The sequence below is a fragment of the Sinocyclocheilus anshuiensis genome, unplaced genomic scaffold, assembly GCF_001515605.1.
Source record: "Sinocyclocheilus anshuiensis isolate Anshui unplaced genomic scaffold, SAMN03320099.WGS_v1.1 scaffold454, whole genome shotgun sequence".
NCBI lineage: Eukaryota > Metazoa > Chordata > Actinopteri > Cypriniformes > Cyprinidae > Sinocyclocheilus > Sinocyclocheilus anshuiensis.
In genome coordinates, this window is record NW_015548217.1 from 2585505 (window position 1) to 2611826 (window position 26322).

The 26322-nt window shown below is 39.7% G+C and overlaps 1 protein-coding gene across 4 annotated transcripts; it reads right to left on the reverse strand.

Annotated features, from left to right (window-relative positions):
* Positions 1-28: 28 nt before the first annotated feature.
* On the reverse strand, positions 29-25176 carry LOC107654018 (proline-rich protein 12-like). Of its 4 annotated transcripts, none has more exons than XM_016440899.1 (16): positions 24438-25176; positions 24121-24308; positions 20034-20191; positions 17775-17936; positions 12912-17413; positions 10940-11125; positions 10164-10854; positions 8895-9388; positions 8666-8782; positions 8204-8337; positions 6975-7390; positions 5220-5342; positions 5034-5131; positions 2315-2446; positions 1399-1494; positions 29-1310 (listed from the first exon to the last, which is right to left on the reverse strand). In XM_016440899.1, the coding sequence occupies exons 2-16, from the start codon at positions 24201-24203 to the stop codon at positions 1176-1178; spliced, it is 7527 nt and encodes a 2508-aa protein (XP_016296385.1). In that variant the 5' UTR covers positions 24204-24308; positions 24438-25176; the 3' UTR covers positions 29-1175. The 4 variants fall into 4 exon arrangements, with proteins under 4 accessions (XP_016296385.1, XP_016296384.1, XP_016296386.1 ...); XM_016440898.1 differs by having other exon boundaries at positions 24121-24322; XM_016440900.1 differs by having other exon boundaries at positions 5220-5339; positions 24121-25176.
* Positions 25177-26322: the final 1146 nt, after the last annotated feature.

The following is a 26322-nucleotide window of genomic DNA, read 5'->3' on the forward strand; positions in this document are numbered from 1 at the left end:
GAAAAGCAGCGTCTCATTCGACACAATGTAGTTGTAGATGGTTTTATTTGTTTGTCAAATACAGGGATAGTCCATGTACAGAAGAACCGGGAGATTTCTGTCAAGAGCTGTACAATATTTACACAAAGGCTTTACTTTTGAAAGAAGCACAGTATTAGATTGCTCCAAAATAATACTCAGAATACAGACAGACAAACAAATAAAAACAAAGTTCCATTTTAAATAGTACTAATACATAATCCCTCCCTAATGGGAACCAGATGCTTCGCTCTCGCTTTCAATTCCACTTATTTTCACTGTAGAATGCACTGCAATAATACCGTTTTGCGTAGCTTGAATAATTTGTTCTACTCTTGTCTTTTTCTCTTCTGTAACAGATAAAAACGATAATACATTTTCCATGGTATCTATCTACCCACCTTGGATGAGCAAAAAGGAAGACGGCTCAGAATGTGGCAATAAGATCCATTTATAACATCTGAAGGAAGATTATTTGAACCGTTTTATATGAAGCATCACTGGTTTGTACTGTACGTGTGAACTCCTGTTAAAAATGTCTTTATAAATAATAAAAATGTATTACTTTAGCTCACTTGTTTCACGTGTGTTGACTAAAGCGTTGAATGTCATCACGTCGTTGCACGCATCATCTTCCCGTGACTGCTTTCCCATCTGCGCTCGTTTATAAAACAGAACCGTCTCTCTCTCTCTCTCGCTCTCGTTTCAGAAAAAAAGCTGGAATAAAACTGCTATTGTCTTAAAAAAATTATTCGTGTAAAATTCAGTGACAGACTTCCTCCTAGTGTCGTCGCGAAGCGAATTCCTCCTGTCAGTAATTCCCACGATTCCAAAGTATAAAGACTCCACACAGTATATTCCGTCAACCGTAGCTCTGTGTACCATTTCCTTCGGATTCAGTGAAAATTCGTTAAAATCGGATCTCAGTTTGGTCACATCCATTTGCCTGAACGTTCAGGAGGGATCCTGCATTTTTGCAGGCGTTTGTAAAGAGTTAATAAAGTTACTGTCTGGCGGCCTGGTCCTCTCCTGTCGCCGTTTAAAAGAAAGATTTCTGTAAAACCGAGGAGGAGGAGGACAGGAGAGCTAGGCAACAATAAACCCAGCTTCTTTGTACATTCCTCAACGTTTCTCCATTTTCATGTTTCCTCTCTGTCTTAAGCTTTGGTGCTGAGGGTCATCAGCTCTAAGAAGGTGTTGAAGAGTGTCTCCAGCCAGCTCTGATTGGCCATGCACTGCTGAACAACTTCCTCTTGTCCGGGATCTTCTGAAGCCTGCTCTATAGTGTTTGTCTGAAAGAAAAGACGGAGAATCTCATTGAAGATTCGCATGGCGTTTGTTTGCTGCAGTTGCCTATGGGAAATGCAGTTCAATGCTTACCTCTTTCTTACAGTGTAAGAAGGTGTGATATTTATAATGATGCAGCGAATGGTAGAGACTGTAGAGTCGACATGTTTCTGTTGACAACTTGAGGTCCTGGAGGAGACAGGAAGGGTGGCATGTTATTAATTCTTTTATCCGTTCTACATTGTCATTGTTAATTATTAGGGCTGTCAATGGATTCAAAATATTGTTATATTTATTTAATTATATGATATGCTGCTCGTGTTTTGTATTTCTCTACAAGTAAGCTAAATAAAAACAAACAAAAAACATCATTATCATTAGTTCATCGTTAGTTAATAAAGCTAATAAAATCATTTCAATTATTGAATCATTTAAAATTGCACCCGCATTAAAAAAAAAAAAGTCTAGGGTTGCCAAGATATTTTTGAAAAATGTCTCTTTTGCTCACCATGGCTGCATTTATTTGATGAAAAACACAGTACAGATAGTAAACGTTAACAATATGATGAAATATTATTGCAATGTAAAATTACTGTTCTATATTTGAACATATTTTAAAATGTAATTTATTCCTGTGATGCAAAGCTGAATTTTCAGTATTGTTTCTCCAGTCTTCAGTGTCACATCATCCTTCAGAAATCATTCTAATATGCTGATTTGCTGCTCAAGAAACATTTCTGATTAATACTAAATTTGAAAAGACTTTATTTTTGTGGAAACGGTGACACATTTTTTCTGGAATTGTCACTTTTGATTAATATAATGCAGCCTTGATGAATAAAAGCATTCTTTTTTTTTTTAATAATAATAAATGAAATCAAATAAAGTAAATAAAGAATAAACAGACAGTCCTATTCGTTCTATTTAAAAATGAAGGGGTAGGGCTGTGAAGCTGTCATAATCAAATCAGATTCAGATGTTTGCAGCAAAAAATGAAGGTTTTGTTGACCTGTGGTTTGGGAACACTCTTTTTGATGCGGTTCAGCGTTTTGCGGTTGTAGCATTCACCACTCAGTCTGACCCTCACCGTCACCGAGTCCAGGGACTCCGCCGTAATCTGAGGGAAAGTGTGAAGAGCTTCCTGTGGAGCAGAAACACAAGGAAATTCAAAATGGCTGCGACAGGGTTCAAACAAGGTAAACACACCTTAGAATGTCCGTCAGCCAATCAGATTCAAGCATTCAACGGCCCCGTAGTATAAAATGCATTAATTAATATCTGCAGTGTTTTTAATTATCCAGCAGGTAAGAATGCGTTGTGAACTTTCATTGTGAATATACAGTAGCAAGACACTATACATAATGCAACTAGTGTCTAAAACAAGGTGGAAGAAGAAATCACCACAGTCATTTCTGAACTTCAGGTAAATCAGCATACTGAATAATCATTAAAAGGCTATTATTTCAGGAAAAGCGGTTTTTAAGTGTAGTGTTTAATTTAATTGCATTGCTCAAGGCTGCTGCCTATGGGCTGTATTCATTTATTTTTTAGAACAGAAATTAATATGCAAGTAGACATTTAACTTAGTTTAAATTCTGTCCATAGTCTGAATTCTTTTCATATATTATATTCTGTGAAGGATGAAAGAAATGTGAGAAACAAATCAACTAAGAAAAACAGATTATATGAAGTCCTTGAAAAAAAAAAAAGATGCTGGAAAAGAGAAAAGGTGCTTGAAAGTCCTTGATTTTCAAAACGTGGTCACTGTTGCTAAGTAGGGCTGCAACAAATGATTATTTTGATAATCGATTAATCTAACGATTATTAGTACGATTAATCGACTGGTCATCGATTATTTTGCGGTAGACATTTTTTGATTATTCATCTTTTGCAATTAGTTAATATATTGAGTTATACATATTCTAACAAATTAATTAACGTAATCACTTCAGCTGTTGAAAGTCATATTATTTAGTTATTTATATATATAAAACAATTATACAATTAATTTATACAAATAAATATTTTGGCACACAAAATGAGAGAGAAATGAGCAGAGAAACTCTTATACACCATTTAATTAGCTATATGAGAAAGTAGCCGAATGACACATCATTCTGCCTAAAATCTCTTTTTGTAAGTCATATGGATAAGAAACAAAATAAAGGTTAAGTGATAAGATGTCTTATTTTTGGATAAACTATTTTATTCACAACAATCTCTCTTAAAATACCTTATAGGGTTATGATAATCAAAACAGTCCTGAGCTAGATCAAGCTTTGATCTCTGCAAACCAAACTATAACTTTAATGAAACGTTTTTCCCCCACTAATAAAAAGATTTTATCATTAGCTAGCTCCACACTGGAGAGCTGCGTTATAACAGAAAATCAAGTTGTAATTCTAACTGAAAGCGACACTGACTTTCATGTTTAATACTGTAAAGCTGCTTGATTTAAGGCTATCTATTGCATAAAGTACTAAACAAATAAACGTGACTTGACTGGACTTTACTGGAGTACTGAACTGCAGAGCTTGTGCAAACATCCACATCGCTGTAATCAGATGCGTTTTAAAATCTCACAAATTTTTGCTCACTCAGTGTATTTTTGATTTTACAGTGGGGTAATTTTGTTGCAGTAGCACGAGATAGCTTGATTTCAAACTTTGAATTAAATAAAAAATGACAAGCATGCAGTCAGTAATAAAATAAGAACAAATAAATAAATTACTAATGATAGCACAAATAAAAAATAACGATAGGCCTAAAAATGAAATAAATTGCTTTTTAGTTTTTCAGGTAGGTCTAACACAGTAGGGCTGTGTAAGAGATTTAGTTTTTGTTTTTTGTTTTTTTTTTCCTCAATTATCCAAATAATGTTTAGTCCTAGAAAGCTGTTATTATCAGAACACGTGAGCATAACATTTCCAGAGTTGCCTATATGCCAAACCATGTCACAGCACAGTAGGGCTATTGCAAACAGAAACAATACTGTACTACATAGATGTTTCCTGTAGTCCTGTAGACTTTGCTGTTTCATTAGCATGAACGGTAGAGCCCTGTATTTCAGCCCAGGCCCGACGGGCCCTGACTTTTTTACGCCCCTTGGGCCGGGCTTCGGGCCAATTTTCACGTCAGACGCGGGCCGGACCTCGGGCCTGTTTTAGGCTTCTCCTTATTTTTATATTTTAGACATCCATCAATTAGTGATGAAAAAAATTGCTGCGCTGGTGGAAACAACACGAGACCATGCTGCCGCGACTGTAAAGATCTACGGTGATCTACGGCTCGACGGTGTTTATTGTCCCGCCAGCAGCAGCAGCATGTCTAGTGCGTGCCTTCAGTGCAGCTGAACAGTTCTGCGTTCAAATGCACACAATAGGCTTAAGCTTGCCGCAAAGCACCGGCATAAGCTGTCAGACACGGATCGGGCTAGGGCCTGAGCGTCTCAGGCCAGGGCCTAAATTTGAGGCCCGTGCAGGGCTTTAATGAACGGTAAATGAGTGGAGCGCTACGCAGTGTCACACCACGTGAAAGTGAAACCGGAGCGGTGAACTAATTTTTGGCAGCCGGAATTTCGGTGCATCTCTAATTATTGGCAACATCAGAAATGGATATTATATAATAGATGCTTTTTTTAAGGGACATGAAAGAGAAACTGAGCAATTAAATAAAAACACAAAAAAAAGAAAAGAAATCAAGCAAGCACAAATAATAACATGAAGTACCTGGTGCTGAGAGTTCATATTGACTCTTTTCAAAAGCTTCCTCTTCTGCTCACTCAGAAGGCTGTCGATCTTGCGCATTGGAGGAAGATAGAGCTCATCTGAAATAACCGGTAATGCAAGGAGATGGGTGAATTTCATCTCATGTTCTGATGATGACAGAGCGCTACGGTAATCACATTTGCTTACCTTCTGTGTCCTCTAGAGCCTGAATCATGTCCGGGTCGAGTGCCGTACTGACCAGCATCTCCACGTAGCTCCGGTACATCTCACGCATTGCTCGTGTGTTCAGGCCCGCTTTCACTGAGACTGCTGGACAGACACACATCAAGTTACATTCACAACAACCCACCATCTTAACTGTACACTGCCTACTAATTTAAGTCATTTTGCATTCGAATTGCACAAAAACCAATCACATTTCACCTGAAAATCCAAAGAAAAAAGATTTTATATTCAAGCATATATTTAAGACAAAAAAAGTAAAATTTTACATTTTTCAGACAATATTTTCGTGACAATTATGCCTTCAACAATTCCTCCAACAAAGTTTTGATTACAGTAATGAACATACAAGTTTTCATTTAGTTTTTTAAAATATATTATTTCCATTATTCTTGATGTTTCTTAGGAAAAAAAATGGATGTAATGCAATTTTTAAATGTTTTATTAATATCTGCAAACATTAAGAGCAAAAAATTTAATCTAGGTGAAATTATTTATAATAATTACATTTTCAGATTATTTTTCATTTTATGTATAGTAATATAACATGTGGTAATATGTATGGTTATAATTTTGTATGTTGTTTTAATGTAAATGGACTACAAGTTGAACTGAACTGAGCTTTTCTTTTCTATGCAAAACATAATTTCCTTTTTTTTCTTTTAATTTCTGGGTAAAATATAATAAATTAATAAATGTGACGGTTTTCTGTCAATTTGTCACAAATGCATGCCATTAGTGGTCGACCGATATTGGTTTTTTGACAGCCGATGCCGATATCTTGGAAAGCAGGGTGGCCGATAGCCGATATAAAGGGGATATAATTTTATTTAATATTTAAGAAATTTTAAATAATTTGAAAATGGATTAAAAAATGGATTATAAATGTGTAAAATAAACATGCTTATACTATAAATGACAAAGTATTTTTCACAAATAAACAAATATTTAATAAAAATATAATTTAAAAAGGAAGTAAACAGTATAACCAACAGGGCAGTCAGTATTCTGGGAAGTTTGTGTGCATTGGGAATCACATTTTTTCAAATAAAGCCAAGGTAACACTCATTTTACATACAGCACACAGTGAAAATGACATGAATATGACACTGGGCAAAAGCATGAAGCGCAGCATAATTTGAAATCACGAGTTTAAAGTTTGTCGATCGCGCGTCTCAGTGAAGCTGAACTCTCCTCCTGTCCGTATTCAATTCACACGGACCGACCGTCACGCAGAGAACACGCGATCGTGCAGGAATACAAATGCACACTTCATAAGATCTCACAGCTGGATTCAACTAATTTTGCAAGGTTTTTGAAATTAGATGTTCATTAGTCATTCAAAGATCTGTTTAAATGATTTAAATGTGTATTTGCTGAATGCTGACGGCAAACGAGAAAGTATTATAATGTTTGCCTTTCTATTACTAACAACATAAAAGCAATCATTATAATACTTTTTTGCATACATTTTAATTCCTTTGTTTAAAGTCCCCCTGTGGTCAAATATATTATCCCTTAAAACTTATCTTTGATAATCAAAATGACATATTTAAATGTTTTTTCTTGTGAAAAGTTTCTCATGCCTTAAAATAGCTTGAATGTAACTCTACACCCTTGCCTCATTTACTATACGCGGATCTATGATTGAAAAATGCCAAATATCGGCCGATATATCGGTCGACCACTACATGCCATACACGTTAAAAGTATACTCACTTTCATCCTCACTTGCTGAGGAGTCAGAGTCTGAGGACGAGGGTACCTCCTTCAGCCACATCCTGCGTTTCTTGGGCGGAGGATCAGCCTTCACCTTTGGCGGCTGAGGTTTGGCAGAGCGTTCAGTCTTCTTCTCCTTCACCTTCCCTCGTTCTGTCACCGTTGCCCGTTTCTCAGACTTCTGAGGTGGCGGAGGAGGAGGTGAGGCTTTCTTCTCTTTTTCTTTCTCTTTCTTTTCTTCCTTCTCCTTGGTTTTAAGCACTTTTTCTTTGTCCCGCTGTTCCTTTAGCCGAATGTTGTTCTTCTCACGGCTTTCCCGCGGCTCCTTAATCTTCTCTCTGTCTTTCTCAGTCCTCTCTAAGGGAGTCTGGTTGTTGGGGGGTGGCGCTAACTTCGGGAGTGGTTGAGACTGTCTCCTAAAAAGTAAAAAAAACAACACCTTTATCAAGCATGTCAACAGTACAAAACATGCAAACTACACTACCCTAGATGAATAAACATTAAGGGCCATCAAATGTAACCATTAAGGGACATTACAGTAGCCATATCAGCATCCACACCAACATATGACAGCTTGCTCAAGCTCTTTTAAGTTTGGGTGGATTCTGATTGGCTGTCAATGTTTTTATCATTCATCAGGTGGAAAAAAATGTTCTAAAAGTGATTCCAGTGATATTGTTCGTCTATTTCCTTGTTTTTATAGCGGTGGTGTGGATTTCCCTGTTCTCATAAAATTAGTATGATTAATAAAACTTTATTGTTGTGGTTCTTGGTGCGAACAGCCCTTTACATCGTAACTTTTACACTGTCAAATAGGATGTGTCTGAAATCTGAAAAATGCTGCCCTCACATGTAGTACGATGAGGGAACAAGATATGCCAATCTAACATTTGCACAATATCCTGTCTACAAAGATGTCTGCATCTGCTGGCTTTTAAAGAGATACATTTGCCTATGATTTCTCACAATCCTGTGTATGCAATTTAATGGCTGGTGGAAAAAAATTTAAATATTGCTGGAATAAAGTAAATTTGGAAGCTGAAAGGAGTGAAGTAACAGTATCAATAAAGCTCATTCTGATCTGTTTTAGATCATTAGGCATAATTCATTGGTGCCTTGGTAGTCTGAACCCATTTTTTAGGAGATGCCTTCACACTCAAATGCTGTCTGTGTGTGAAGTCACTGTCTCATTGACTTGACGAGACAGCAAGATAAAGGGGTCGAAATACCTCAGGTTGACAGTAGGTCTGTGCCAGGGCTTACGGGAACAGACCCTCACGTAGTCTTTTTTGTTTATGTTTTCCAGAAACTTCACATACAGCCGCTGGTAGCGCTTTTTAGCATCCCCGAAGAAACCCAGATACTGAGAGGAAGCAGAGAAATTGAGGAGAAGGGGACAAAAGAGGACATAACATTAGAAACTTACAGTGACACAAAATTCACCTCATACAAATGCAAAAACAAAGCACAGAATCATCCGTCACTTAAAGGGACAGTTCCATTAGACAAAAATAGAAAGTCTGCTCATTCTGAAAATTAATAGTAACATTACAAGTAGAAGTTTCGTAAAATCACAATAACAGTGATGCTTGCCAGCACTAATAAATAAGAAGTAAAAATAAATAAACAGCAGAAATAGCTGAAACATTGTGTGCAGCTTTTTACAAATGATGTGACTGGTCATGACTCACATTACTAGTGGCACAAAACTGTCTCTGTCCATCCTTAATCTCAGGGGAAAACTTCTGGAGCAGAGCTTTCTGTACACGCCAAATGGGAGGTGGCTCTCTTCCTGTCTGCAGGGCCAACTAGGGAGAGACACACCAAATTAAACCTACATACCACATCATAAACAATACATATATGTATAATGCACATGCTGGCAAAGATCTAAAAAAGAAACAGAATGCACTGATGTACCTTCAGATTCCTGATGTCCTCAATCCGTACCACAAATTCATCCCTCTCTCTGAAAATACCCTCGCCTCCACTCTCACTCTCATCCTCATCAGTCTCGCCAACAATGGCAGCACCGCTCTGTTTCTGTGCCAAGTGCAACGGTAAAATCTGAGGTGCAGGGGGCTCTTCAGGAGAGGCGGGCTCTGCAATAAATTCCTGTACTGGAGGTGGACTGGGCGAAGGTGGGCTAGAGGATAGAGGAGGCTCTGCAGGAGGAGGAGGTAGAGGAGAGAGGACAGGAACAGAGGAAGCCTCAGGACTGGGTGGAGGCGAGGACTGTTGTGGTGGCGATTTCTGAGAGGGGGAAGGATTGTCCTCCTGTTGAGGGAGAGGAGAGGGAAGGGGGAGGGGTGGAAGAGGTGATGGCGAGGAGGTGGAGGAGGGAGCAGGGGATGATGGGGAAACTGGAGGGAGAGACGGGGGAGCTTGGGCTTCGATAGCTTCTTTGGGTGAGTCTGCAAGAGAGAAGAGTACTCTTCAATTTTCAGCTTCCCACAGTATTAACAAAAGAACAGCAAACAAGTATTCAATTGTGTCTTAATAATGCCCTATTTTAAAGGGATAGTTCACCCAAAAATGAACATTCTGTCATTAATTACTCACTCTCGTGTTGTTCCAAACCCGTAAGACCTTCATTCATCTTCGGAAAACAAATTAAGATATTTTTGATGAAACCCAGGAGCTTTCTGACCCTCCATAGACAGCAAGAGAACTACCACAAGGCCCAGAAACATCGTTTTAACATTATTAAAATAGTCCATGTGACATCAGTGGTTCAACCTTAATTTTATGAAGCTACAAGAATACTTTTTGTGTGCAAAGAAAACAAAAATAACAACTCTCACGAGAGTACTACGACACATACGTGAGTATCTGACTGGAAGAGAAGAAATTGTTGAATAAAGTCGTTATTTTTGTTTTCTTTGCACACAAAAAGTATTCTCGTAGCTTCATAAAATTAGTTATTTTAACGATGTCTTTCCTACGATTCTGGACCTTGAACGTCGTAGTTCCCTTGCTGTCTATGCTGGGTTAGAGAAAGCTCTCGGATCCCATCAAAAATATCTTAATTTGTGTTCCGAAGATGAACGAAGGTCTTGCGGGTTTCCGACAACATGAGGGTGAGTAATTAATGACAATTTTCATTTTTGGGTGAACTATCCCTTTAACAAAGCACAGGTGTTTGCGAAAGATGCTTAATTCATCCTACTTTCCAAAAATGAGCCTCACCTCCAAATTTGGGGACACTCAGCAGCTCCATATCAGGGACTTTCTCCTTTTCTTCCTTGTCTTGCGCCACAATCTCGTCTACATCCTTCAATTTTTCTTCCATTTCTTCTTCCTGCTCTTCTCTTTGCAATCTTGCAGGCTCAACAGAGTGGGTGGGGGCATGCGAGGGCAGGTGTGTATGTAGTGGTGGTTGAGGGCTGAGGGCTGGTGGCTGCTGTGTTGGTGTCAGTGGTTCCGGAGGAGGTGGAGGAGGGGGTGACGGAAGTGAAGGAGGCTGCATTGAGGAGGTGAGCTGCGGAGTGTCATACAGAGCAGAGATTGCAGAGGAGATGCTCTTTTGCAGGTCTTGGTTCTTTCCGACGGAGTCTTCCTCATCGGACGAGAAGGAGGGCAATGTCTCAAGGTTCCTTTTCAGCTCTTCATCCAAGCGCTTGCATGGGCTAGGACAGCCACCCAAAGACAGTCCTCCATCACTTTCACCATCTCCATATCCAGATACGGCTGCAGCAGCTGGGGGAGGTGGCGGTTGAGGGGATAATGGGCGAATGCCTCCACTTTTCCCAGGAGACGCATCTTCATTTCCAGCGCTGTCAGCTGAGCCCGTTGACATTCCTGATGGCCTTTTTCCAGACTTAAGAAAATCTAGAAATGAGGCAACAAAGCCAGTCTTCTCTGAGTCTCTCTCTTCCAACTAAAAGTAAAGGACAGAATTTATCGTTAGATAAAAAAGCGTAAGAATATGCTCACGAACACAACTTTACACTGCATTCTCATACCTCATGGGATTTGGACTTCTTGTCTTGAGGTCTGTTCATGTCAGGCACTCCGGGAGTCCCAGGGCTCAATCCTAAAGAGGGTGCTGAACCAAGGGAACCATCTGAGAGAGCCGGATCAGTGCCCGACAAGGAGTCTGTCCGCAACAAAGCATCAGAAGATGACATGGTTCCAACAGGAAGTTTAATCTAATAAAGGGAAACAAGACATTACAGAAAATAACCTGGAATGTTATCAAAGCAGTTGTCCCATCATTCAATAACTATTAGTAGGGCCCTATGAATTCCATTTTATTTTTCCCCAAATTCCTTTTTTTTCCCCCCAAATTCCATTTTTTTTCCGTTTTATTTTTTGTGGATTCCGTTTTTACCATTTAAATTTTTCTAGACTCTGTTTTAATGGTTACATTTAATGTTATTCATTAAAAAGCATGTCTAATTAATTGAAATAATTAAACTTGCAAAATATAACAGCAATTTATTGAAAGTTTAACAAAAATTACATTTAAGGCCCTATGCAATACTTTTTTCTCTCAAATTCAGTTGTATTTTTACCAAATTCTGTGTTTTCCATTAATTTACAAATAAATAATAGATAATAATCTATTAATATAAATAACTAATAAATAATAATCAAAAGTATTTCTAATTAAAGGCACAATATGTAAGTTTTCGTCGCTAGAGGGAGCATATTCAAAACAAACAAGAAACAAAGGCGTAGTTTGATGACGCCGTGACTGAGTGTGGAATCATGGGAGTTGTCGTCTTCATCCCCACAGCCGATGCAATCCGACGGGACTCGGGCAGAAATCATGTTAATTGATGAACTAATGTATTAAAGACTTATTAAGGTCACTGTAGTATGAAGCAGGGTGGGGGTAAAAGTCCGTTACACTAGTTAAAGGGGTCATATGATGTTGCTAAAAAGAACATTATTTTGTGTATTTGGTGTAATGAAATGTGTTTATGCTGTTTAAGGTTCAAAAAACACATTATTTTCCACATACTCTAGTGGTTTTGGGATATTTTAATCAAAAAATCTTACATATTGTGCCTTTAACTGATTTTATAAAAAAATAATTTATTATTATTTTATTTATTTTTTTCAGAAATACTGTGTTGTGTATTTATGTTTTTCTAGTAACTTTTTCTGATAAATATTCCTAAGAAATTAATGTCTCAATAATAGTTGTATTATTATTAATAGTACTATCATTACTTTAAGTAATAGTTTTATTATTAGTAGCAGTACTATCATTACATGAAGTAATATATTTCTGTCACAGTTTCTTCAAGTTAAACCGAACTTTTATTTTGACGGGCTGCTGCTGTGAAGACCTTTAAGTTTCTGCTGTATATGATATGACAGTAGATTTTCTCAAATGAAGTGACTCTCGTAGCAGTTTTAGAAATTATGTTTATGTGCTCATATATTGACACGGCAGAGGCTGAAAAACCACGAGCGTTATGTAGTCCGCCATTCATTCAAACAGATACACGCAGAACATGCAGGATTCATATTTAAAAAGTATTTTTGTGAAATAATATTCAGACCCTAGTCCATATAGCAATTTGAAGTATACGGACCTACTTTTGATTTAATTGTCCAAAATTTGGCAAATTCCATGACACTCCTCTTTATACAGTAAATTCAATTTTTATGACTGGATTCTGCGATACCGTCCGCGTTTTCCGCATTGCGGAAATCATAGGGCGCTATACTAGGAATGCACCGATAATAAAATTCTGGCAGACACTGATAAGCAGGTAATTATTTTAATGTTATGGCTCATAGAGGGAAATGAGCATGTAATATTAAATATCCAATACTGAACAATTCTTTAAAAAAAAAACTCTACTATCGCTCGATATTGTCTTCATCTTCAACTATGAATGTTTGAATTCACAACAACCTCTCTCAAATTTTTGTGAATATATTTTTAAGTGATTATAGTTTTAAATTTGAACAGCTTACCTTGATGGGTTTGATTGGCTCTTGATGCTGTGGCTGCTGCTGTGATTGGTGATGCATTTGCTGCTGCATGTGTTGCTGATACATCTGATTTTGGTCTTTGTTGGCCATCTCCATGTCCATCATAGATTCATCACGTCTACCTCTGCCTCTGCCTCTTCCTCTGCCTCTGCCTCTTTCAGGAACATATCCTGTTCCATACTCTGCCATCATACCCCTAGAGTGGTGAGGTTCCGGCAATGGGCGTATACGTGGTCGTCCACGTGGCCTTGGAGGTCCTTCTCGTTTAGGCTTTGTGGGCCTCCTGCCTCTTTTCTTCAGTCCATCTTGTGGCATCAACTGTGGAGGGGGACCAAGAGATGGGTATCCAAAATCTAGATCACCCATTAAAGGGCTTAAACTTCCTCCTCCCACACCACTTGATTTGCGACAACTGGACACGAGGTCTGGTATCAGATCAGGAAGTCGGCTTCGGCTGTTGAGGCGTATGTCAGCTGGGACGTCGGCCTTATCCTCGTCATCTTCAAATTCATACTCCTGTGCATAGCTCTTCTTGGGCAAGGAGTTTGGATCAGGTCTTTCCTTCAGCAGATGGAAGGAACTCGACTTTAGGAGCTTCTTTGGGCGAGAGGAACAGAAGATGGGAGAGGTAAGACCCCCAGATCCAGACCCAGATCCCCCAGTACCTCCCATTTTGGCACCAGATGCCTCCCCCACTGTTCCAGTTGTCCCCATTCCAAGGCTTGCTGAATGAGATTGGATCAGTCCAAGCTGCTCTGTGTTGACTGTAGATGGGAGCTCATGAGTCTTCAAGGAGTCAAGATCCAAATGCATGGTTCCATTGTCATGTTCTGAAAGATCGTGGCAATACTGCCCATACCCCTGGTCACTGTGATGGCCAAGCATATCGTAACTTTGACCTGTATTGTCTCCTCCTCCAGGCGTTGTTTTAATTCCTTCCATTCCTTCCTGCACTGCTTGGCCAGGTGCAACCCCATCTTGACCCTGCCCAGTTCCTCCTGAGCAAGTGGATTTGTATTCCTCCGGGCAGAATATATCCTCCATTCCAGGAAAGAATGAGCGGTCCTCATCTGGGAGAAGAGCATCAGGAAAGCAGATGGATGTTAAAGGAACAAACCTCTGGCTATGTTGGCTTTGATTTTGGTTTTGAGTTGATTTCACTGCTGGATTCCTGGTGTCAAATTGGGCTTCTCCTTGATGCTGCTCAAGTTGAGGTTGCGGAATCTGGGAGGTATGAGAGGGGTGAGACTGCTCCTGTTGCTGAGAAGCTGCTGAGGAGGCCTGTGGAGGAAGGTGATGATGGCTCTGCTGATTAGGATGGGAGGGGTGAGGGTGTTGATGTTGGGAGTTAGGATGTTGAGGACCTTGTGACGATTGTTGCTGTTGGTGGTGATGGTGGGATAGGTGGTGTCCATGGGAAGTTGTCGATAAACTCATGTCTGGCTCAGCAAGATATGAGTGTAACTCCGAAGCATGGTGCTGCGTTGGGTGGTGAGATGAAAGTCTTTGTTGCTCCTGTGATTGACACCTTTCTACACTTCCTGCTGTTCCTGTTCCAGAATTTCCCCTGCTTCCTTCACCTCCTGTCCTCTCATCCACCATCGCTCCCTCTTGGCTAGATGTCTGAGAGAGGGAATGCTCCAGCATGTCTAGTGAAGACACTGTGTTAGACTTAGGGCGGCTCTGGTCTTGCTGCTGAGTACCATGACCATAGTGACCAGCTGCTTCCATAGCCTGAGACTGAAGCTGGAGTTGGAGCTGGGATGTCTGGGGCTGGGAATGGGTCTCTGCTGACACAACTCTCCCAGTGGCTTCCATAAGGGCCTGCTGGCTTACAGAATGCTGCTGTTGCTGAGGGTCTATCTTGCTGCGGGTGTGGGACAACACAGACTGCAACAAATGAGGGGATTGGTGAGACTGGTCAGTGGGAGAGTCCATAAGCGACTGTGACTGGGAGAGATGTTGTTGCTGCTGTGGTTGTTGTTGATGTTGTTGTGGATGTGACTGATGATGTTGAGTTTGCTGTTGATGTGCCTGTTGATGCTGATGGTGATGTTGCTGCACATCTGGTGTCTTGCGTATGTAAGCCATATCTCTTGAATCTTGAGGCTTTTTCTGAAGATCCATGTGAGGGTGAGAGTGCAGGTGTGGGTGGGTGGGTGTATGTGGAGTGTGTTGATGGTGGGAGGTGGATTGTTGAGGAATGGAGTGTTGGGAATACGGGTCACCCCGCCCATAATGCACCACTGATCCCAGAGAATCATGATGATGGTGAGGATGGGAATGTGTTTGATCTGAACTACCTCGTCCTCCATCACTTACAGATCTGTTGCTCTTCTGCTGTGGTTGTTGTTGATGTGGTTGTTTATGCTGCTGTTGTTGCTGTTGTTGGTGCTGTTGCTGTTTCTTTAGGGACATCTCCAACTGACTGTCTAGTCCAGCTCCACTCCCTGTGCCAGAGACGGCAGCATTAGAGGTGGCACTATGTGTTCGAATAACACTCTGAAGTTGGTACCTCTCTTCCGAGCTTTTGCTCATCTCATAAGCAAGCCCCTTATTTCCATCCTGAGCTGGAAGGACTGGAGGCTGCTGGGTGGGCTGTGAGGAATGATGGCTTTGAGGAGCATGGTGATGGGATGCTTGAGGAGAAGGACTCTGGGCTTGAAGAAGGTGTTGGATGAGGAAATCGTCATCTACATCATCATCCTGTTGTGACCTAGACTCTGTTACACCAAGCATGCTGTTATCAGACTTTGTTTTGGGAGGAGCAGAAGGGTGGTAGGGTTGTGATCGAGGTCCTCTTGTGTCAGGGTACCCTTGTGGAGAAGGCAGAAATGAAGGCGAGAGAACGGAAGATAGATATTTGTTGGATCCTGTTCCAACAGGTGACTGAGAAGGTCGTGAAGGTGCAGGAGAATGCAGACCAGGGCGGATGATTCCAGAATTGCTAGACGGAGATGGGCTTGAATCAGGGATGTGGTAAGATCCACCACCTCCTCCACCTCCCACGCTACCACTGCCTCCAGTTCCTGTACTGCCTCCACTAGTACTACCACCAGTTGTTCCACCACTTGCTCCTGACCTAAGAAGGGCAGGTGAGTGTCCTGATGCACCATAACCCATTGAGGGACTTCCAGCACCCCCTAAGGATGATGGCAGAGACCCATAACCTGAATCAGTCCCATATACTGATTCCGCTGAGAACGACTGACTTCCCAAATTCCCATACCCTTTAGCCACTCCAGAGGTCCTAGCTGAAGGAAGATCATGAGTCTGTGGAGAACTGAATCCCCCATATGACTGGGAAAGGTGTGATGGGGGAGGTTGACTTGGAGAGAAAGACTGGGGTTGTGGCTGAGGAGGGGTCTGGCCCGTTAGACCACTCGATGACTTTACTGGAGCCACTGGGGATCCGTAACCCGAGTGGCACGACTTGGGAAGGGTTTGCTGGGTGGAGTTAGAGGAGCTCTGAGGGGGCTGGGAATGTGACTGGGGTGGAGGGGGTACAGTCTGGGTTGGTGGCTGTTGTCGAGAGGATGCAGAGGCAGAAGTGGAGGTTGGAATGGAATTAGACTGACGAGCACTAACAGATGCAGAAGAGGAAGAGGATGAAGATGAGGATGAAGCAGAAGAGGCAGAGGGTGGTGTGTGGGGGGTTCTGGAAGAGGATGCAGATCCAGAAGAGGAGTAACCACTACTGGAGGTGCTCTTAGTCCCCTTTCCAGCCCCACCAGAGGATGAGGATGAAGAGGACCCATAAGAAGGTTGGATTATCGGTCTGTACTGTTCAGTCCTGGGGGAGGGTTTATGGTCTGAGGAAGGACTGTGTTCACCTAGGGGACTGCAAGAGAGGCCAGCATGGCGAGTATGAGTGGCTTGCTGATATGACACCCCACAACTAAGGTAGTGCTGAAGTGGATGAGGAGTGGATGAGGGGGCTTGTGCTGGAGAGGGACGTTGGTAGTGTTTAATTACACTGTCTTGTCTTGGTACTGTCTGCTCTTGGGATGTTGGCTGAGGTGGAGCAGGGGTAGAGGAAAACACAGAGGCACTGTACAAATGGGAGGGCTGGTCTTGAAGCTGAGAGGACAACAAGTTGAACTGATGAGAAGGTAAATGGCGGGCAGAAACTGAGGCTGCAGAGGAACCTTGAGCAGATGTCACCCCAACCCCAGTTGGATCATGACTTCCACGGTAAGCCGCAGCTGCACCCCGTGATGACAACAGGCGGTCAAAGCCCAGACTTGACTGAGAAGGCGTCTTGATGTGGAGTAAAGGATCATGGGGTGACAGGAGGCCATTGGAGGTGGGGCTGAAAGTGGGCGTGTCCTGTAAGGACAATGAGGGGGTCACACCAGGAAAGGACCGCCCTGAGAATGGTGCTGGGTGCTGATAGGCAGACAAAGCAGAAGAGGATGGGAAGGATCCAGATCCAGGAAGAGCACCCGAGATGAAAAGCTCTGCAGGGGCAGGCGTGTGCATGGCTAAAATTTGGAGAAAAAAAACACAGAAAAGAAAAGACAAAAGCTAAGGCTAAGAAAACACATACTAAAATAATAATTTAAAAAACTTAATGAGTGCAAAGACAATACTGTTTTTTTGACATCTGTGCACATGGAGTTATTACAAAAGCCAAGTAATATTTTTTAATATGTGGCTTACAAGTTGTTGCTATGGCAACAGTGTTGCCAGTGCTGGCTGAATGCACTTACAGTTTACCAGCATTTCCTCCATACATTCAACATATCTGATGCAAACAGTGACTGTGCATTCTTGATTTGATCCTTATCAAATATGTTATTTCATTTTGTGCAAACTTCATATAACTCAGTAAGCTAAGCTTACCCGTCTGCCATGATGGAGTGCGAAACTGAGATAGGAGGGATGAGGCAGAGGGAGGCGGTTGTGGACCCCGGGACTCTAGTGCAGATATAAGGTTCATAACTGATGGATCTGGGCCTGACGGACTTGCGTGGTGCAGCCCAGCATCAAAAAGTCCAGACAGGCCTAAGAAAACCACACATATGGAAAAACAAGCATGTAATGAGCACATTTGGTAAACACAGCATTAATTCTATACAAAAGACATATGCCAAAAATCATTAGGATATTAAGTTCCATGAAGATATTTTGTAAATTTCCTACCGTAAATATATCAAAACTTCATTTTTGATTAGTAATATGCATTGCTAAGGGCTTCATTTGGATAACTTTAAAGGCGATTTTCTCAATATTTTGATTTTTTTGCACCCTCAGATTCCAGATATTCAAATAGTTGTATCTCGGCCAAATATTGTCCTATCCTAACAAACCATACATCAATGGAAAGTTTATTTATTCAGCTTTCAGTTGATGTATAAATCTCAATTTCGAAAAATTAACACTTAAGACTGGTTTTGTGGTCCATGGTCACATATCCTCTTAATAAGGGACATCAAAAGTATTGGTGCATCGGTAAAAAATCAATACTACAACAAAAATATAAATGTAACAATACTAGTCTCTCTACTAACTCTGTAATTCAAAATATTATGCTTTCAAATGCTCATGTCTTGTGTGCATGCACTACTTCACATGCACTTCTTGGTCAAAATACTTCTCTTGGCAGAGTATTGATGTAAACAATCGATTTGGTCTTAAGTGAATGTAAACAGACCTTCTCATTCAAAACTCTTACAGCAGTTATTCATACATACTAATATATTATATTTTCTAGTCATGCAGTGCAGACTACGTAGTAGTTTTTTATTGCATGTGATAACTTTTTTGATTTCTGAACATTTAATTGAATATTTGATACTTGTTGGATACTTGAAAACTGCAAGCTAGGGCAATAAATCGATAACAATATAATTTTTAAACAATATGAAGAGTTCGATAAATGTTCGATAATGTTTATGCACCAAAAGCAGAACGAAACAGTGCTAACTGTGCCACACGGGCCATTTATCCACTCGGATCAAAGTTTAAACGGCAGCGCAAGCTCACTAGAGCAGGTGAGTCTAGGTCACGCGAGCATTAAACAGCGCTGTGAGACCCAGTGTGAAGTGCTTGAATTCAGTGAACAACACAAATGACTCTGTGATTTTAAAGCCAGATGAAAGCACTGACAAACAGGAGAAACACTGTGTGCAACGATATAGTCAGAAGGTTTTTCAATCTACAAATCATTTACCATGGACTTATTATAGTAACACTAACTGCACCGTGGTATTGTGGCAGAAATGTGGATATTTGTATCGAATTTTACTATATTATTAATGTAGACATGAATTAAATGTATTAAAGGAGTAATAAAATATAATTACAGTATTTTTTGTTTTTAAGCTATAGCATGTGTGCATTTATACTAAATGTTTTAGACAACTGTTTTTCATACAAATACCTAAAAAACATATATTTATATTTTTACCATGGTATTGAGGTGCTATATGTGTGGTGTGATTATCATGATTTAAATGTATGCTACTATGGAAGACCAATGATTAATAAAAAATAAAACATAAAAAAACGTCAGAATAATTAAATTTCACCATATAAACATGAGGTTGCTACAATATTTACAGATGTTACTGATTCTGATAATGAACAAAAATTTGCATCTGCATCCTAACTCAAGCTACTACTACTATCAAATGTGCATTTCTAAAAGGCAAAAAAAGTAATATTATTATTAATATTATCAGGCAAAACAAACCTGTTTCTTGATTTGAAACAATATCACTCATTAGAACATGCTATGTAGATATAGCTGTATGTAGACTTGTAGATATAAGCTCTATAATAAAAGCTACAATTGGGCACATTGTGCTTCAAAACCTCAGGGATGCAGTGCATCTTCTTATGCAAGTGTGTCTACATCACATCCATCGAAAATTAACTACCAAGCCAGTACACGTAAACATTTTCTGGGCTTGCTGTGATCAACTATATTCTGTGATCAGCTTATCTGATCATAAATCAATCGCTATATAAATAAATAATCAGCATACATCATAAATAAAAATGAGATATTCCACAAGTGCTGTGGTTCTATACACGTCAACATGATACAAAGAAATCAAACCAGATGATTGAACGTAAAGTCAAAGTAATGTCACTCACCCAGGCTCCTTCCAGCTGCACCCCAAGCCCCACCCTGGCCAGATCCACCAGGATGGTGATTGGTAGCATAACCCTGCAGGGGATGGGGAGTGGCGTAGGCTTGGCGATGAAGAAGTTCAGACTCTGGATGTGATGATCTAGAGCTGCCATACACCAAGCTGACAAAAGCAGAGATCAACAGGGACTGAGCATTAATTATCAATGATGCTTGAAGCAAGTGTTAAAGTTATTAAACAAGTTTGCAGTTTTCCTATGGTAATCTCTGTACAGTAACTAATGCATAACCAAGCTCGTTAATGAGCAATATTTAAGTAGCAATTTTGTAAAGGGTATTATACCGGTATAATTAACTTGTAATTCAATTCTATTAGGTTTCGTAATTTCTAATTAGTACAAAATTCATAATTTTGAATGAATAATCTTGTAAAATTCCTAATCTGTAATAAATGTGGATTTATGTATCAGAAAAAATCACAAGACCTGATGATCTGTCAAAAACAAATTATATAATAAATCACACCATAAAATGTGGGGTTAGTTCACCCAAAAATGAAAATTAGTCCATGAATTACTCACCCTCAAGTCATCGTAGGTGTATATGACTTTCTTCTTTCAGATGAATCCAATCGGAGTTATATTAAAAATTGACTTTGATCTTCCAAGCTGTTTAATGGCAGTCAGTGGGTGTTACAGTTCATCAGTCCAAAAGAAGTGAAATAAAGCGTATTCATCCATAATAAAAAGTGCCTCACACGGCTCTGGGGGGTGAACAAAGGCCTCCTTTAGCGAATCGATGCGTTTTTGTACGAAAAATATCCATATTTAAAACGTAATAATTAATTGAATCTAGCTTGCGCTCACTGTTGTACACAGAAGCAGCACCGGGCGGATGACGTATGAGGTCAGCTTTGTTGTTGCAAGCTACATTAAAGTGATTATTACGTTTTGAATATGGATATTTTTCTTACAAAAACGCATCGATTCACTAAAGGAGGCCTTTGTTCACCCACCGGAGCCGTGTGAAGCACTTTTTATTATGGATGAATAAGCTTTATTTCACTTCTTTTGGACTGATGCACTGCAACACCCGCTGCCTGCCATTAAACAGCTTGGAAGATCAAAGTCAATTTTTAATATAACTCAGACTGGATTCGTCTGAACGAAGAAAGTCATATACACTTAGGATGAGTAATTCATGGGCTAATTTTAATTTTTGGGTGAACTAACCCTTTAACTAAACCTCTCAGTCTCCGTCTCTGTTTTAATAATGCTTATAGATGGAAAATGTGTTCAGGCCGATATTGAGACTCAGCTCTTTTTTTTAATTGCAGTGGCAGTAAAGCTGCTGAGCACAGTAAAAATGGCAGCACGCATAGCAGAACTATACGTTCTTTATACATTACCATGCACACACGTTTTATGTAATTGTTCAAAGACGAAAGCATGATTCGGTGAATATACAGTCTTTTTTCCCCCACAATATACACCTAGGATGACTTGAGTGTAGGGCTGGGCGATTTTGCAAAAAATTTAAATCTCGAATTTTCCAGAATGTTTTCTTTGATTTTTTACGATTTTTAACTAGTCAACTTGAAAATGTAACTACAACATGATTCAAGTAATTTAAAAAAACTACAACTACATATTGTACAAACTTGTCTTATACATATTATGTGTTCAGAAATAATACGAGGAAAATTCTTTTAGAAAATCTCAAAAGTCAAGGTAATTCAAATTCAAAATGACTGAAGGTATAACACCAGTAGACTTTTATTAACTTTAAATGTCCTTTAAAAACAACAGCAGCTTTCAGCCCATCACCATGATGCAAACAAGAAATATCAGACATACAGTAGTAGTTCTTTACAGGTTTTTTATTCGATCGCGCTGCTTTTCCATTGTTTTTTCTGTGCAAACATGGATGCGTTTGACTGTTGCGCTCGCGTCTCTTGCAGTGTCTCATGCATGAAACGCCATTCTAAAAACACTGCGCTCAAGTTAAAAGAAGTTCACTCCCATCTTCTTGCATGTTTTACCTATTCCACTGCCTGCGTCGCATCTTTGCCAACACAAAAGCGCTGTGTGAATGACGCCTAGCGCTAAATGTATGGTCCTTCACCAAGCGCGTCACACATGAGCGGATAATCACGTGCGCCGACATGCGGTTGGATCGTTCTTTTCTCTTTACTGTTATCACCGGCATATTGTCAAAGTGTCTAATTCTAACATTTGGTAATATTTCTATTCAAAATCGCGATTCCTCGATTTCTAAAAAATAAAATCGTGGCAAAACATTAAATTCAAATTAATCGAGAAAACCGCCCAGCCCTACTTGAGGGCGAGTAAATAATGGGCTAATTTTCATTTTTGGGTGAACTATCCCTTTATGAGAAAAAAGTGGCCTTTATTAATGTTTATTTGTTGTTGTTCATTGACTTTAAGAACTCAAAAAGAACAGTCATCCAGCTTTTATAATGTGCTGTGATGTTTTTTTTTTTATATATACATAGATTTGTAATATCTGACATAATTACTTTTATTGGTGCACTCTAATATTTACATATCTGGAGCTGTATTGGAGCTAAAAACATCCTAATTTATCCCTATCTAATCTATCAACCATGGCGAACACTTCTCAGATATTAAGATAATAAACTTCCTTATACAATAAACTATAATAAACCTGAACAGCATTTTTGAGATATTGAATTTATACAAAAAAATAATGTCGTAACAAATCCTAATTTGAACTACATGTCATCAAAAACATGTTTTGTTGTAAATATATTCTATATTGCAAATGATTAACATTGTTTTATTAACATTATTATTATATTTAGATTCAGTGGGCTGTACAACAGAAACATGGTCATTTATTCTTATCGTGGAGATTTTACTTAAGATCTCATTCATTCTCCTTCTCAGATATTAAGATAAGGCACCTGGACAGAATTTTTGAGATATTAAATTATACTTACAAATAAAACAAATGAATAAAATATGGCAAATGAAATACATTCCATCAGACACCAGCCACTGTCATACTGTAAATGAATGCTTTTGTTATAAATAAAGGCCTATTCTATATTATAAATTGTTATTAACGTGTTTCATTAACAGTACTGGCTTTTTTATTATTATCTTGCCACTGTTATATGTGCGAACTGTATGTAAAACAATCATGTCAGTAAAGTACTTTGAAATTGAAAATATTAAAATACACCTTTGCCAACACCAATTATTGCTATTTAATAAAAAATAAAACACAATGTTTTTATTTATGTAATGATTTGTTGACTAGAATTCACGTCTTAATGTGTGACAGTGAGCATAGCATTGGAGGCTAACTCGTTAGCAAAGCAGCGCAGTTCGCTCCCATCTTCAGAAGAACAAGCGCGACAGCTAGCTTCACGGATGTCTCAACGGAAACGATGGGCGTTTTTTTATTATTTTCACTGGCATGAAGTAAAACCTAACATAGGTTTCAGATCATTTTTTTTTGTTGTTGTTTAAATCCATACTAGGCCCACATGCGACAGTAGCATGATGAGGTTAGCTAACGGAGGTTTGACTGTAACATTAGCCGCTCATCATCAGAGGCCGCGTAGCATTGTTTAAACCAACGAGGAATGTTTTTCTACAAAACGCTATAAACGCACACGTGCATTTCCAACGCAACCGCTACGTTTAATTCTGGCATGGTGTGTTTTAATCAACGGGATCGTTTAAACTGTTGCAAATAGGTAAAGCGGTTCGCGTCCTTTTTAGCGATCTTTTCTCGGTAGGCTTGACCCGAGCGAGCCCTTGTTCATCGTTCACAGGGGGTCTGTACTAAAATCGTGCGAGCAGACTTCACCCCGCCCCCCACCTTTTTTCTTCCTCCCTCTCCTCCCCAAACCGCACATTAGTCCATCAATCACACTTGAATTTCCAAAGCTGCAATCCCTCGCTTATTTGAATAACAATAGCTACACTAATACCTTCTGACATCCTACGCAAATGCATCGTCAGATGCAAATGCACGGGTTTGCACGGTCTGTTTTGTTCCAAACATCATTCTGTGTTTTCAGCATGGCTGCATGCTCACCTTGCTTTGGCTGATCTCTCGTAGCTCCATCCGGCTCCTGCGCCCAGATCACCGAAGCCAGCTCCCGGGTAATTTCTGTCCATCGCTTCGCAATAACGCGCGGCTGGAGGGTGCGAGCGAACGGTTTCGGTGCAAAACTCTTCTGCACAGCAAGATCGCGGCCCCTTGTCAGTTTTTAATCATTCTTCCTGGTGAGAGACGACTAAGTCCATAAGAGTGAAAAATAGCATATTGAAAAGGGAGAGGGAAATGGAGGGGAGGAGATGAGTGCGTGATAGAGGGGGTGTTCACCGACCACCTCCAAAGAAATAACTCACCTCCTTTTCAGCCTTTTCTCGTTTAAAACCAGATCGAGTAATGCCATGCTCCTGGCGGGCTGCGAAGAATTCGGTTTGACCGATAAATTACCGATGGACGCATATGACCGTATACGTCCTTTCCCTTGTTTCTCCTCCCCTTTCTCCACTTACTTTACTTGTATGAAATATGCATCAAGGGACGTCGGCCGTTAAACGACTGCTAACGTTACATTACGCATACAACGATATTGCGAGCGAATCTGGAGAATAGCAAACGCGACATTTAAATTCCACCCACAGCGTTGTTGCGCGCTAGCAGCGCGGGCTAGCCCTGTGTCGACGCGTCAAAATAAGATGGTGCTGCTGATGTGTTTTCGGTAAATCCCGCTCCGCTCGCTTCGGCTTGCGTTCGACTCAACGGTGTCTAAAAGCGACGCTGCGCGCAGATCCCGCACGGTTCGCTTGAATGTCGAGCTCGAGGCCTCCCTTTTTCATCATATTAGTCATTTTCCCTCGAAGACGCCATTTTTGAAGGCGGCTGTTTCTCTCTTCTCCCTCCCCTCCGTCTCTCGAGCTCACGCGTCGTCTGGTCCACCTCACCTCCTCGAACAGAAACTATTCCCGGAACACATTGCTCCCTCTTACTCAACCAAAATGGTCAGAGACCAGAGAAGGGGGAGACGTTCGCAGATGCACGATGTCTGGCCTTCAAGTGAAAAGAGCGTCATTGTGGGCTTCGTGTTGTTGCTGTGGTAAAGTCGTCCCCCCACACCTTTGACAATGACCATGAACGGTGACAAATCATTTAGCATATGTTTACATCTGCGACCACAAAACCAGTCATAGAGGTCCATTTTTTTTACATTTTGAGATGTATACATCTGAAAGCTGAATAAATAAGCAATATGTGGCAGAGATAGACTACAACTATTTGAAAATCTGGAATCTGAGGGTGCAAAAAAAATCTAAATATTGAGAAAATCGCATTTAAAGTTGTCCAAATGAAGTTCTTAGCAATGCATATTACTAATCAAAAATGAAGTTTTGATATATCTGCGGTGGGAAATGTACAAAATATCTTCATGGAACATGATCTTTACTTAATATCCTAATGATTTTTGGCATAAAAGAAAAATCGATAATTTTGACCCATACAATGTATTGTTGGCTATTGCTACAAATATACCCCAGCGATTTAAGACTGCTTTTGTGCTCCAGGGTCACATATCAGCCTGCTGCCCCACTCTGAATGAAATGGCATTGTAATAATACAGTTATACCAACAGTACCAAGCTTTCCACTACCCTGTGAACAGGGAAAATGGGAGAGTTCTACCTGTTCTGACAATTAAAATACTTTTATTCACTTAATCTGGTGTGGTTAAATTATAATGATATATAGTTCACAACCAGAGCTGGGTAGATTACTTATAAATTGTAATCTGTTACTGATTCCAAATTACATGACAAAAATTGTAATTGGTAACGTAATCCATTACATTACACATTTTAGGTTATATTTAATCAGACTACTTTTAGATTACTTTCGTTTTTCCACATTGATTTCAAATAGGATAATCTTGTACCATATTGATATAAAAATACAAAGAGTAAGAAAATATATTCCAATAAGTACAGTGAAGTGCATTATATTACATCAAGCTTTCTCAAACTGGGTTTGTGATGGAACTGCAGGGGGTTTATGAGTCTAATGAAAAGCTAATACTTCAATCATAAAAATGTTAAGTTTAAGTTTAATTTTTTTTAAAACACACTGAAAAATGAAATATTTTATTTGTTTACCTGCATGTCATGCGACCATCAACCAATGTCATAGAACCAATGAACATTCAAGTATGATACTTCATTATTAAAATATATATTTTTTTTTAAATCTCAGGTGT

Coding starts and splice junctions, on each gene's coding strand:
- LOC107654018 (XM_016440899.1), bottom strand. CDS start 24,203: ATGGACAGAAATTACCCGGGAGCTGGCTTCGGTGATCTGGGCGCAGGA. Junction 11,126..12,911: donor AGCCAATCAAACCCATCAAG/GTAAGCTGTTCA, acceptor TCCCTTTATTAG/ATTAAACTTCCTGTTGGAAC. Junction 9,389..10,163: donor GAGTGTCCCCAAATTTGGAG/GTGAGGCTCATT, acceptor TCTCTCTTGCAG/ACTCACCCAAAGAAGCTATC.